Source organism: Teleopsis dalmanni, chromosome 1, assembly GCF_002237135.1.
Source record: "Teleopsis dalmanni isolate 2A chromosome 1, ASM223713v2, whole genome shotgun sequence".
In the NCBI taxonomy this organism is placed as follows: Eukaryota; Metazoa; Arthropoda; class Insecta; order Diptera; family Diopsidae; genus Teleopsis; species Teleopsis dalmanni.
Window position 1 is genome coordinate 145,729,941 of NC_051846.1, and position 12,470 is coordinate 145,742,410.

General features: G+C 32.2%; 2 protein-coding genes across 2 annotated transcripts in view; one reads left to right on the forward strand and one right to left on the reverse strand.

Moving 5' to 3' along the window:
- Positions 1–6,933: 6,933 nt before the first annotated feature.
- Positions 6,934–8,991, reverse strand: LOC119666390 (achaete-scute complex protein T8-like). Its single transcript, XM_038075669.1, has one exon. The coding sequence runs from the start codon at positions 8,956–8,958 to the stop codon at positions 6,934–6,936; it is 2,025 nt and encodes a 674-aa protein (XP_037931597.1). The 5' UTR covers positions 8,959–8,991.
- Positions 8,992–9,262: 271 nt separating this feature from the next.
- The window catches only part of LOC119666391 (protein aubergine-like), an 18,986-nt gene continuing 15,778 nt past the window's right edge, over positions 9,263–12,470 (forward strand). Inside the window, exon 1 of the mRNA XM_038075670.1 lies at positions 9,263–9,339. Within this exon, the coding sequence (XP_037931598.1) occupies positions 9,263–9,339 (77 nt within the window). The remainder of the gene's footprint in view (positions 9,340–12,470) is intronic.

The following is a 12,470-nucleotide window of genomic DNA, read 5'->3' on the forward strand; positions in this document are numbered from 1 at the left end:
ATATTTAATGAGGCATATAAGACTTTTACACCCAGACCATTTTCCAGTACATTAAACTTTTTACAGATTAATCATGGACTTCTTAACTGGACACTACTAATGTCAGTTCATATTAATTACCATCACTAAAATTTAGAACTAAAGAATACTGACACTTGTAGATAATGTAAAATACAAAGTGAACCATCTTCTCATCTTTTTTGTGTGTACCCTGCGTTTGTAGAAAATAAATCCAGTGCTACCATTTTTCTTGAACTGAAAAAATTTGGACCCTTGAACTAATCAGATTATTTGGTTAATCAGTGATTTTAATGTCTCCAGTTTAGTTATAAAGACATTTTCTAGGAAAGCAAAAGAGATTTAAAGAGTAACAGTACTGTACATGAATCAAAATGATAATCGGAATCAAATAAAGATTACATTGCGTATTCAATACGAGTATATGACATGATTTATATAAATATGTTTATGTGCTGATACAAAATATATATATAAAGGTATATATGTTATATATAACAAAAATTTTTTATTAAAAAGTTTTACGTAGTCAAAAATAATTGATCACATAATGACTACAAAGAGAGTAAATAAAAAATGCAACAAAAGCAAATCTACTTCATTCAATAAACCACAACTAAAGTAGCTTCAAAACCATAAGAGCTTAAATATCATCAAAACATAAACGAACAAAGTAGATCCTTCCATGAGCAGAACATATGGGGAAAAAACATTTGGTGATGATGATACCAACATGATTTTGTCTACAAGCTGTTGTTTCTCACGTTTATTTGAACATAGGATGTACATTATAATATGTGTACACATGAATTTTTTCTTCATCATTCCCATCATTTCCATCACTTCCATCATTCTCATCACTGAGACCGATAGTCTACGTCTACGTCTACGTCATTGTCATAATCATAGTTTATTTGATGATTAACATTAAATTCTGTTCGGTATTGTTTACAAAACTTACGTGAGGTTTTCATGCGTAAATATTCAAAATCATCATAAGACAGGACATTTTCCATCATAAAATATTCTGATAGAGTATAGGTGATATACATTAAATTCTTCTTTGTTTTGTTTTTGTTTTCGTTGCCCTTTGCATAAATTTTTTTTCATAAGTTTGTGTCCTTTATTACAAATTTTTGTATCTCATTTGAATATCCTTATGGCTTCAGAGCATATTTTATGCTGCGTTGTCATTTGTTATAATTTTTCTGTGTAAAATTTTCGTCCTGCATGCTTGGACGCATACAAAGATTATAATGATTTTTAGAATAGAAAACGGTTTCCTGGCTTCAAAGTGAGGTTTTTCCCGATGAGAGAAAAAATTGTATGCATGAAGTATCTAAAATTTTCATTTTAAATAAATTACTAAAAGCAAGGGAATGAATGATCATAAAGCACCATATTAATAGCTTTGAGGATCATTAATTACTGTTTGTTGATATACGGTTATCCTTCAAATACAACTAGAGAAATTTTTTGGTTGTGGTTACTTTGTTCTGATATAGTACGAATTTAAGAGCGCTTTTGTGACAAGCAAGGTCGATAGTCCATTGAATGTTGTTGTTAACCAGTTTGTAGTACCGAAAGTTTATAATTGATATCGAATATATATTTATAATTTGAAAGTATATTCATTACTCTATCCAAAGCATTCAGTTCAGTCTATAGTTATTATCAATGTTCAATGACTAATACAGAGAAACTGTCTTTAAAATAACAACCATTCTTTAAGAATAACATGTTTCTTTGCCATATGAATAATAATAAAATTAATCAGTTCTTAAAAATATTTTTTAATACCAGAATAAAAACCCTTTTGCAATTGTAGGTAATTTAAATTACTTATTTCAAAATAGCAGTGCCAGGATTATATTTATCGGCCCCTAAAATATTTTATTTTCAATGAAGATTTTTAAATCAGATCGTAGTTTATAAAGACTTATCATATGTAGATTTTATTCAAACGTCGTTAAAAACTATCTATCTATTTTCGTACTCTTTTAATTTGTATTGGATTCTATAAATAATTTTATTACTATTAATTTTTACTATATTTACTTTTTTCCACATTCTACATACTATTGGCACAGAAGTTAATGACTGCATAAGATGATGCATCATTTTGGGTTCAAGTCTTCCCTACTATTCTCTTCAATTAATAAGAATTGAGGTTTCGTCGTTTACTTGCCAATATCTTGTTCTGGCATAACGCTGTAGAGATCTACATCACAATGCACTGGCGTCACTTTTCAGTACTTTATTTGGTTTAAATTATATTTAAAAATATAATTACATGAGTATTTCTCCTTTCAGTACAAAATAAAAATCTAGAAATTGAAATTTAAGGAGTAATAATTTCTTTATTATTAAACTATTTATTCTCACCATACAAAATTTTAGAAACTGTTTTTCTAATGAATATTCGTTTGATGAAGAAAAAGTGCTTCTATAAAGCAACCATTATAGAATATGGGATGTGTGAATAACAAGTAATTTTAAATCAGAATTTCTGATTCTTAGAAGAATATTAGAAGAATATTGATTTGATTCATGCATGCATGTGAGGTATGTAAGAACTGAATAAATCAGAACCAAAGAGTTTCCCCTATCACTGGAAGACCAATCAGCCATCAGAAACCTCACAGCAAGCGTCATCGAATCTACTAACACGCAACCAAAAAGAATAAATAAAGACCAAAAAGTGTTAAAAGAACTTAAAAGGAAACCAGTATATTATATAAAAGCTGACAAAGGAAACGCATTAGTCATAATGGACAAAGACGAATACGATCAGAGAGTCCAAGAAAAAATTGATAATGGCCCCTACAGAGAATTCAGAACCAACCCCCTACCAGAAATGGTCAACAGAACCAACAAACTCGTCGAAAAATGCTCGAAATTTTTAGAGTTCGATAAGAAACAAATGAAGGAACCCGCACCCTCACTTCCACGGTTCAAAGCCTTACCAAAGATTCACAAACCTGGAAAAGAAATGAGAGAGATTATAACAGCAGACAGATCCCCATGCCAACGCATCGCCAAATGGTTGGTAAAGGAACTAACCTGCATCCTAGGCAGCTCTCACAGTTTTTCTGTAAAGAACTCCAAAGAATTCGCAGAAAAACTAAAATTGGAAAACATCACGGGAGATGAAGAAACCGTATCATTCGACGTAAAAGCGTTATACCCAAGTGTTAACGTGAAAGAAGCTATAAGGATCCTTGAGGAAGAGCTCCTCAAAAAGAAAGTCAACAAAATTAAAATAATGAATTACATCCAGCTAACACAACTCTGCATGGAAGAAAATTACTTCACCTTCAGAGGCAGATTCTTTAAACAAACAAAAGGCGCCCCTATGGGTAACCCCCTATCATCCCTCTTAAGCGAACTGTTTATGAGCAGAATAGAGTCCAGCTTAAAAGAAAAAAATTACCTACCAAGAGTATGGATCAGATATGTAGATGATGTATTCGCAATCATAAGGAAAAACAAGCTACAAGAAACTTTAGAAAATCTCAACAGTGCACACAGGAACATTGAATTCACACACGAACGAAAAAAAAACGGCTGCCTACCATTCTTAGACATACTCACACAACACAAAAACGGCATCTTCGAATTTAGCATCTACAGGAAACCAACGAGCACAAAACGTGTCATAACCAACAATTCAAACCATCCATTCCAACACAAAATGGCTGCTTTTCATCACATGATACATAGAATGCTCACGCTACCCCTTACACAAGCAGCCATCAATGAAGAAACCACATACATTAAAGAAATAGCGGACATCAACGGATACCCTCAGAACACCATCGATAGAATCATAAAAAAGAAACGAAGGCAACTACATTCCAGGAACATGACGACATTGACAGCAGAAAAACCAAAACAAAGAAGAGTCGCTGTAGTATACAATGACACCGTCTCCAAAGGTCTAAAATACAAGTTAAAAAAGTTCAATATCGACTTAGTTCACTCTAGTAGACCACACCAACTTGAATGCCTTTTACCATCTGCAAAAGACCCAATTGACCCATTCGAAAAATGCGGAGTATACAAAATAGAGTGTGGCTCCTGCAACAAAATATACATCGGACAAACCAAAAGACCCTTATCAGTAAGACTTGAAGAACACCTGAAGGAAGCAAGAGAAGCACCAAAGAAAATGAACCCCCACATAAAATCAAATGTCGCCAGACATATAGTAAAGGAAAATCACCACATCAACAGGGATAACGCCCAAATAATCAAAAATGTAAAGGATAGCTGGAAATTAGAAACGGCAGAAAGCGTCGAAATACACAAACATCATACTACAACTTTACTCAACGGCGACAAAGGCAACGTGTCATCGTGCCTTTTTAGATACATCCCAAAAAACCGACAACCAGTCGACCTAACTACCTGTATGTAAAATAAAAACAACACTAGACCAACCCCCGCCACCATTTCTTACCTGTCACCCCCAAGGACAATAACCTTAAGATTTATTAAAATTAAGATTAATATTAAGTTTAGTATTAAAAATAACATGTTTATGGTATAAATAGTTTGTAAGATTGCTAGATGTTTTAATATTAGGAATTCTCCTGATGAAGGCAAAAGCGAATTTGCCGAAACACGTGTAGAGATACACACAAAAAAACTTTCGAAATAAAAGTTAGTATATTTTTAAAAAACAAAAAATAACCGCATTTAAACATTTTCGAAGTAACGACTCAAAAATTAAAACAAAAAAAAATGAATAAATCAGGTTGTTTATTTTTTAGAAGATCATTAGATTATATTAGATTTTCAATCTTTATATTTTTATATACTTCTGTTTACAACCGAATCAATATAATATTTCTCTATATAGATATATATAGATATTATATATATATATATATAATATATAACGAACCTCTATGTGTTCATTTTATTTTGAATGTCCCTATATCTTCAAGGGTAACAGGCGTGTATATTTAAATATGGATTAAAATGAAATATATAATTATTGAAAAGACGACGTTAAAATATGATGGCATATGAAATGTTGCCTATAGAAAATTAGTCTTAATCGGGATTGCATTTAAAAGCTTAACTTTATAAATGATAGGTATATGGTTTTATAGCATTTGTGCTTTGGTAAAGGAATTCAAAATTTTGTTGACTATTCAATATAACTCAGCAAAGGTTTGAATAACAGAATATCTCCACGAATAAGACTATTTTTTATTTAAATTTAATATAAACCTTAATATTGATACTACTTTATGATTTTCTTATTTACTTTCTCATCAAAGTATAGAAAAATTACTTATAGAAATACATAACAAAATTTCTTCTTAAAACCATTTGCAGTAGGAAAGCAAATCGTATTTGATTCGTAGAGGGATTGCTTCAATATATACGACCAGAAAAATTAAATAAAACTATTCGACTTGTTGTTCCCGTCTTCTGTCTTGTGGTATATATGTCTTCTGTCTTATATGATATATATAAATGTGTACCTTATGATATATCGTCAATTATTTTTAAATTTAAAATCACTTTTATACCTATTAATCCAATTAAGGTAGGTTTCTTAATAAAAACCAAGAGCAATAATAGAAAGGAAGTGATTCTTCGCGAACATATATTACGAACTTTTTCAGTTAATTCTAGTAAAAAATACAAGAAATTAGAACTAGTGCATCTCTGGTAATAAAGTCAAGAGATAGAAATAAGATTAATAAATAGTGTTGTAGGTTGCAAAAACAGATTGTTTAATATTCTCAACATTATATATATAATGTATATATTTTATTATTTATACCATATTTCACGAAAACTGGTGATCGTTTTTCGATTACATAGTTTTCGAAATGAAATTGTAAATAAAATGTAAAAAATTTTTATAGATATATAGATATCTATTTATCTAAATTCGTTAATGATATGCCACATTATATTTGTAGTAAACTTCTAGTTAGAAAAGTATATTGAATCTTCTTCTCTTTGCTTGATGAAATCCGAGTCTAAATCCGCTTTTACTAAATAGTGTCTGTGATCACTTGGGTGATCTACTACAACAAGTAACAAGTATCATTTATATATGATAAGTTTTTTGGAAGTAAGTATTAGTGTTGCTGAAAAAGCTACGCTTTTTTTATATGGTGACAAAGAAGCTATATTCAAATTTAGAGGGTTTTCGAATAGCAAAGAAAAGACGTACACAAAAATTTATTTTAATTTTATTGAAATTTTGGCTGACCATTCAACGTTGTTTCAAGTATTGCCAAGTACTCGTCATCAGTGGTCTCAGAAAATACTCGAATTTTTCATCAGTTTATAGTCCGTATATAATTTGTTTGGACTGCAAGTGCCAGGCTTAAAACTCGTGCCTGTCAAATTAGAAGCGATGGCTAATCGTGTTTATCCACAAGTAGCCAAGGCTGCACAAACTTTCAGTGCTCTAGTTTCTCCAGGTTTTAAAGTTTTTTTCGATAATAAAAATATACCCGCGCATTGGATCCTTATACTCCATTGCTAAAATATATAATAAATTTCTCATATTTAAAGGCTATTTACACTCTCAACATTTATTTAAACATAAATTTCATAATATACACAATTACAGATTTCATATAAATAATTTCTAACTAGAAATTGTAAAAATTTCAAACTAACGTCATCAATATAATAATTTTTTTTCTTAAGTGAAATAATAAAATCTTACTCATTGTCTTCCTTATTTCTAAAGTTTGTTTTGCTTTATAAACTAAAAAGGATACTGAATAAATAAATTAAATACATTTATATATACATAAATAAATTTTCCATTTTTTCAATAAAATTGTTTAAAAATGTAAGCGTCATCAACAGTTTTTTGTTTGGTTTATAGTGGTACCCTGTACCCTTCATCCTGTATACATATCAATATGTGCCTCAAATTATAACTGAACCACCATCAGATTTTGGAGTATGCGCCTCCCACCAATCTATCGCCTCAATCATACTCTCATCCGAGAGTGCAGTAGTCGCCACTGAAGTGTCCAACAGAACGTCGTTAAGTTCTTTTTTGAATGTGACAACACCTTCATAGAAAGAACCGTTCCGATCCTGTTCGAAGAATGATTGCAGTCCTGTGGTGGCTGCAAGTGTTCCCGAGTTCGTTGCATTACAGCGATCCAGCGGCGGTGACATTGAAATCGTTGTGTGATTAAGTAATAATTGTTGTTGTTCATTGCTTGAGGCTGGGTACATTTGTGCGGATGTTGGAGAGCTGGAAGAAGGGGAGGGAGTTGAGGACACATATTCTGTTTCAATATATTCTTGCTTTATAATGTGTGGCTTTAAATGCATTTGAAGTTGTTGCTGACGCTGCTGCTGCTGCTGTTGTTGTTGGTGTTGTTGTTGTGGGGCAGTTGGTGCCATAAACTGAGTATCTTCCCCTAAATGATTGGTGGCACACGTCTGCAATAAGACTTCATTAGCGGCAGGTGATAGCGTTGTCGCTGTGTGTTGTGCTATCGTTGAGTTCGCTGTTGTTGTTGTGGTTATTGTTGGTTGTTGTTGATGATGTAATGATGAACTTGCAAGGGGGGATAACATTTGTGGCACGGGCGATTGCGATAATGATGACGTCGCTAAATTTACACATTCACCGTTTGGTTTTTGAGTAATGCGTGTTGCAGGAGTCCTTGTTGTTGTTAAAGGTGCAGTTTTCATTGATACTGGAGGACACTGTACAGCAGGTGCTGTTGTAGCTGTTGTTGCGATAATTGATGTTGACGCAGCATGTAGCTCAGTGTTATTAGCTGCTGTTATTGCAGGACTTAAGCAATTAGTGTCAATTATGCCATTATATTGATCATCGCTTATATTTGAGGTTGGCGGAGAATTTGAATTACTAATGAAAATATCGGGGGTGAGCAGCTGATACGTATTTGTTCCAGGTATTCTAATATATTGCATACCATTCAGTGTTGTAATATTTGGTAACATATCAATTTGGTTGAATTCATTGGAATTTTCAGTGAAATTGTTGTCAATATTTGAATTACTAATACAATTGTTGTGCAATGCTTGTGGTGAAAAATACTCTTCCACATCATAGTTGTTTAAAGAGTCTTCGTATGCTTCGTCTATAGGAGGCGAAAATGGGTCGAATTCATCTTTGATTAAGGTGAAGCTGTCGTCACCACTTGAGCTACCTAGTACTGATGCAGTAAGGTTATCAGTTTTCCCGCCAATGGGAAAATCGAAACCTAAAACACGTTCCAAACTTCGTATGTACTCAACTGCCATGCGTAGAGTTTCCACTTTACTTAACTTTTTTGCATTGCCACGTCCATTGCCCTGTGCTTCAAAAGCTTCTGCTACTTCTTCCGGAATTCGTTCACGTAAAGCTGCAAATCCGTTATTAACTTGCTTAACGCGATTCCGTTCCCGCGCATTACGTCGAGCTACAGCCTGTGGCAATGGTAATCCCTTTCGCCCGGGTGTCCCTGCGGGTTTTACAGTGGGTGTGGTATTACTCGTGACTGCTTTGGTTTCTCCTGAATTTTCTGTTGTTGCTTCTTTGGTTAGTTTAAGTTTCTTCACCGCAGTTGGGGTTAACTTATTATCTACATTTGACTTAGTTTCACTTAACGGACGTTTGGTGGTACTGGCAGTGGTTTTATTGATATGGGTTGTGGCATTGTTAACAGTGCCAAACATGCCGAAATCTTTAATTTTTCTGACGATTGTATTGGCATTGTTGCTACTAATATTCAAGGTATTACCGTTATTTTCACTTAAAATATTTTGCACTGTGATTTTGGTAAAAGTTTTACTTGAGCCGCTACCGGTGGTCTTTATATTTGTGTTACCGGCAGTATTCGTAGAACCGCTGTTACTTTTGGTATTTGTTGCATTCATTTTTAATCCTTGCGACAGGTTGTAACTCAAAACACTCAGCGTGGCCATTGAATGTGGTCCGTTTTGCGAACGGTATCTGAGCTTCCGAACTCTTTCACTTCTTCACGTCTTTACAAATTTACAATATTACGAATTTTCTTTTTACGTTTTCCCGCCACAACTTTTTAGCTCGCCAGCCTATTACAGACTAGTTTGAAATGTTACGTTACAATTTTTACAACGTTTGATAGTAATTTTTGTGAAAAGTCTGTCCTCGTTATAGGACAGCTGCTTTGGCTATGTGTCGCGTGCCCGATGTCTGGCTATGAAATGTCATGGGGCGTCGCTCGAAACAAACGTCCTACCATCGGAAATGACTTCGATAACTGTTGGTGTACACAATGGAAATAACGTACTCTACAATGAGCTAAGCGATCGTTATGTGCTTACGTAAAATTGAAAATGAAATAAAAATAATACATAACACAAATGAAGTTCATTGTATGTACAAAGGTGCGCTGCGCTCCCCGCACGGCAGTACGAAACACACCAAATGTTTTCTGAATATACTCACACAAGCATGCATAATTCGGTACGATGTATATGTGTGGTAGCTATGTGACTTTTCATCCCCTAGGCTGTGTGCAGAGCATTTGATCCGCTATTGTTTGGCTCCTTCTTTTCCATTTACTTTTAGTTATTTTCTCTGTGCTTTAGCATTTGGTTGTGGTGATCCCTGTTTCCTCCCGATTTACCTTCTATGTTGGGTTAATGTATTCCTTTCGTTCTTTCCGTGCATTCGTTTTTTGGGAAAACTAACATCTGATCGCGTACTTCGATATGTGGAAGTACATATGACACCGTCATGTGCTAAGGGTGGTTTCGACTATTTTACTAGTATTTGTGCTTTGCTTGTTCTTATATAGGTGTTATGATATTGTGCCTTTTCAGTGCCATAAAGTTCTAACGACTTTTTGGCTAAAAGCGTTTTTTATTCTATAAAATATATTCTTACATACAATATGTTGTATTTATCAAAACTGCTCCTTACTTCGCCCAACTTTCTGCTTCTGTCTTTATATGATACGTTGAAGGGGAAAATATGTTTTATGGGAAAGAGTGCATTGAGATTAAATAAAGTTTGTAGTCAATTATAATATATACATAATACATGTATGTGTATATAAATTTAGGACCTGTCGATATTTCATTGTAACTGAAATTTGAAGATCTAATAACTTTTCCTTTGCCTTAAAATTATTATATTACATTTTTGAATTGTTTTACAAAGACGAAATTAAAGCTACATATTTCAGATAGTGAAACTAAAATCTAATGAGTTTTGTCAGTTGTTTATATACCCTCTTCTAAGAGTTTTTATCATTCAATTATTGCTTCATTCATGTATCAATGCATTTACAGAAAGAATTGTGCTTCAATGTAATTAACTCTTATTCTTAATATCAAATCCAATAAATATATGTAAGCTTAATTAACTCATCTATTTTTTGAGGATATTATATAATATTAAGACGCGATATTATTTATTCTTTATTTATCGGCTTGGATTCCTTAACAGTTTCATTTGATTACCTAAAACCAAGAAACTGAAAAAGACTGCAAGTAATTTACATTCTTAAATAGAGATGGATAAGTGTGTATTCCTAAATTGATCCACCTTGTCATACCGGTTGAGATTTTCTATGGATTAGTTAGTTTTTGAAGTCTTCGTCAAAGTTATATATAACATATTATAATGTAACTCCGAGGAATTCCAATTAGTTTGCATCAAAACATAAGAGATGGATAAGCTTAAATTTTTAAATGGATTATTTAGTTTTTGAAGTCCTCAAAATTATATATAGTATATTACAATGCAAATATTTTCTTGCAAATATTCTTGAACTAGATGTTATATTCACGTTGAACTACAGTAGCAATAAAGTGTTACGATTTGTAAATTTTGACCAATATTTAGTTAACCAATTTGTTGAAATACGGAATATTATCTTACTCTTGTCTCAAATAGTCTGATAAAAATATCTAAAAAAAATGATGGAAATTTCTTGAAAGTAAAATGTTACCACGACGACTTGGTGTAGCAAGTAATTTAGTAACACCGAGCTTTTGTAGCAAATAAATTAAATATACTATAAAAATCGAACTTTCGATTCTTGTTTTTATTAGGGCGTTATTATGAAATGAACATAACAACCAAAGAGTTTTGAAGGTTCACATTCTGTTTAAAAAGTTTTTATTCTTTTCCAATTTTTCCGGAACTGCTTAGCAATCAGATACGATATGATCGTCGGTTTTTGCTTTCGTATGTTCTGTCTCTCAACTGCTATGGTATTTTCTTATCATACACCAACCTAAAAGCTGGTCTCTAGCTATGCGATTCATATTATGTCAATATGTGTAAAGAAATGTTAATACACATTCTAATTGTTTGTTTCAAAGCAAACTTTAGAAAAGACTGATATAAGGAGGTTCCACTTAATCAAACCGTATGAAGATCTCACTTTACTTCTCTATAATATGTGTTTTAGCTTATTTGGAATTCATTAATTAATATATGGTAGTAACGCATTCTTATTAATTTTGATAATAAAATAAAAAATAATTCAAATATCTTCAAAGTACATAACTGTATCACATCTGATCTTGTGTAGACTTTAACATTTGCAGGCTAAAAGGCTATAAGTATAATGACATCTGAGAATTATAAATATAGCAATATATCTCATCTAAAGCTAGTGCTATGAAAAACTGAAGTTAAAAGCGCATATATTAGGAAAATGTGATAAATATATGTACAAAAAACAAAAATTTGAGATATTCAATAGTTACCAAAGAATTAACAATGCTAAATTCAGCAAAATTCTTGAGATCTTGCGAGCAATGAGTCTTGATCAAATTTAAAAGGGTGAGGTTTAATAGTGCAGCTTAAACTTATAAATGGCAGCACAATAGATCTTTTGGTTGCAGGGTGCAAGGTATATGTGAGGCATACTACCTCAAAGTTTATATATATACGTTTGATATCCATTATTGTAGCTTTAACACATTGTTTCCTCAAAACACATAGGTTTTAGTGAATATAATACCAGAGAAGACAGAAATCAAATGATCTTCATAAAAGTTTTATTTATTATTGAAAATTCTATGAGAACTTATAAGTAATTCGAATTTCCTTATATAGACTTTGTCAAAGCATATTAATGATTTTTTTTTGTTTTTAGGTGAGATTCTTTTTTTTTAAATTTTTTAAAAAAGAAGTATATCAAAGTAGAAGAATTTAGAATTTTTTCAAATTGGTAGTTTCAGTGACAATTTTTAGCGCCTGAAATTGATATTGTCAGGAATTTATATTCTCAACTACTTATCCATCGCCAACTCATTTATGGAATGCAGCAATATGGGTGGCTAGCTGAACATGTTTAAACGCGAAGATAAAGCAATCAATAATTTTCGAAGCTATTCTTTGTAAATGGAACCAAACCATAAAAAATGATAAATCCATAAATTGAATTGATTAAATTTCGAACGCCGGTTAATTTTAAATAATTATATTAATACAA

Excerpts from the sequence above, each read along its gene's own strand:
- LOC119666390 (XM_038075669.1), bottom strand. The coding sequence starts at position 8,958 with ATGGCCACGCTGAGTGTTTTGAGTTACAACCTGTCGCAAGGATTAAAA.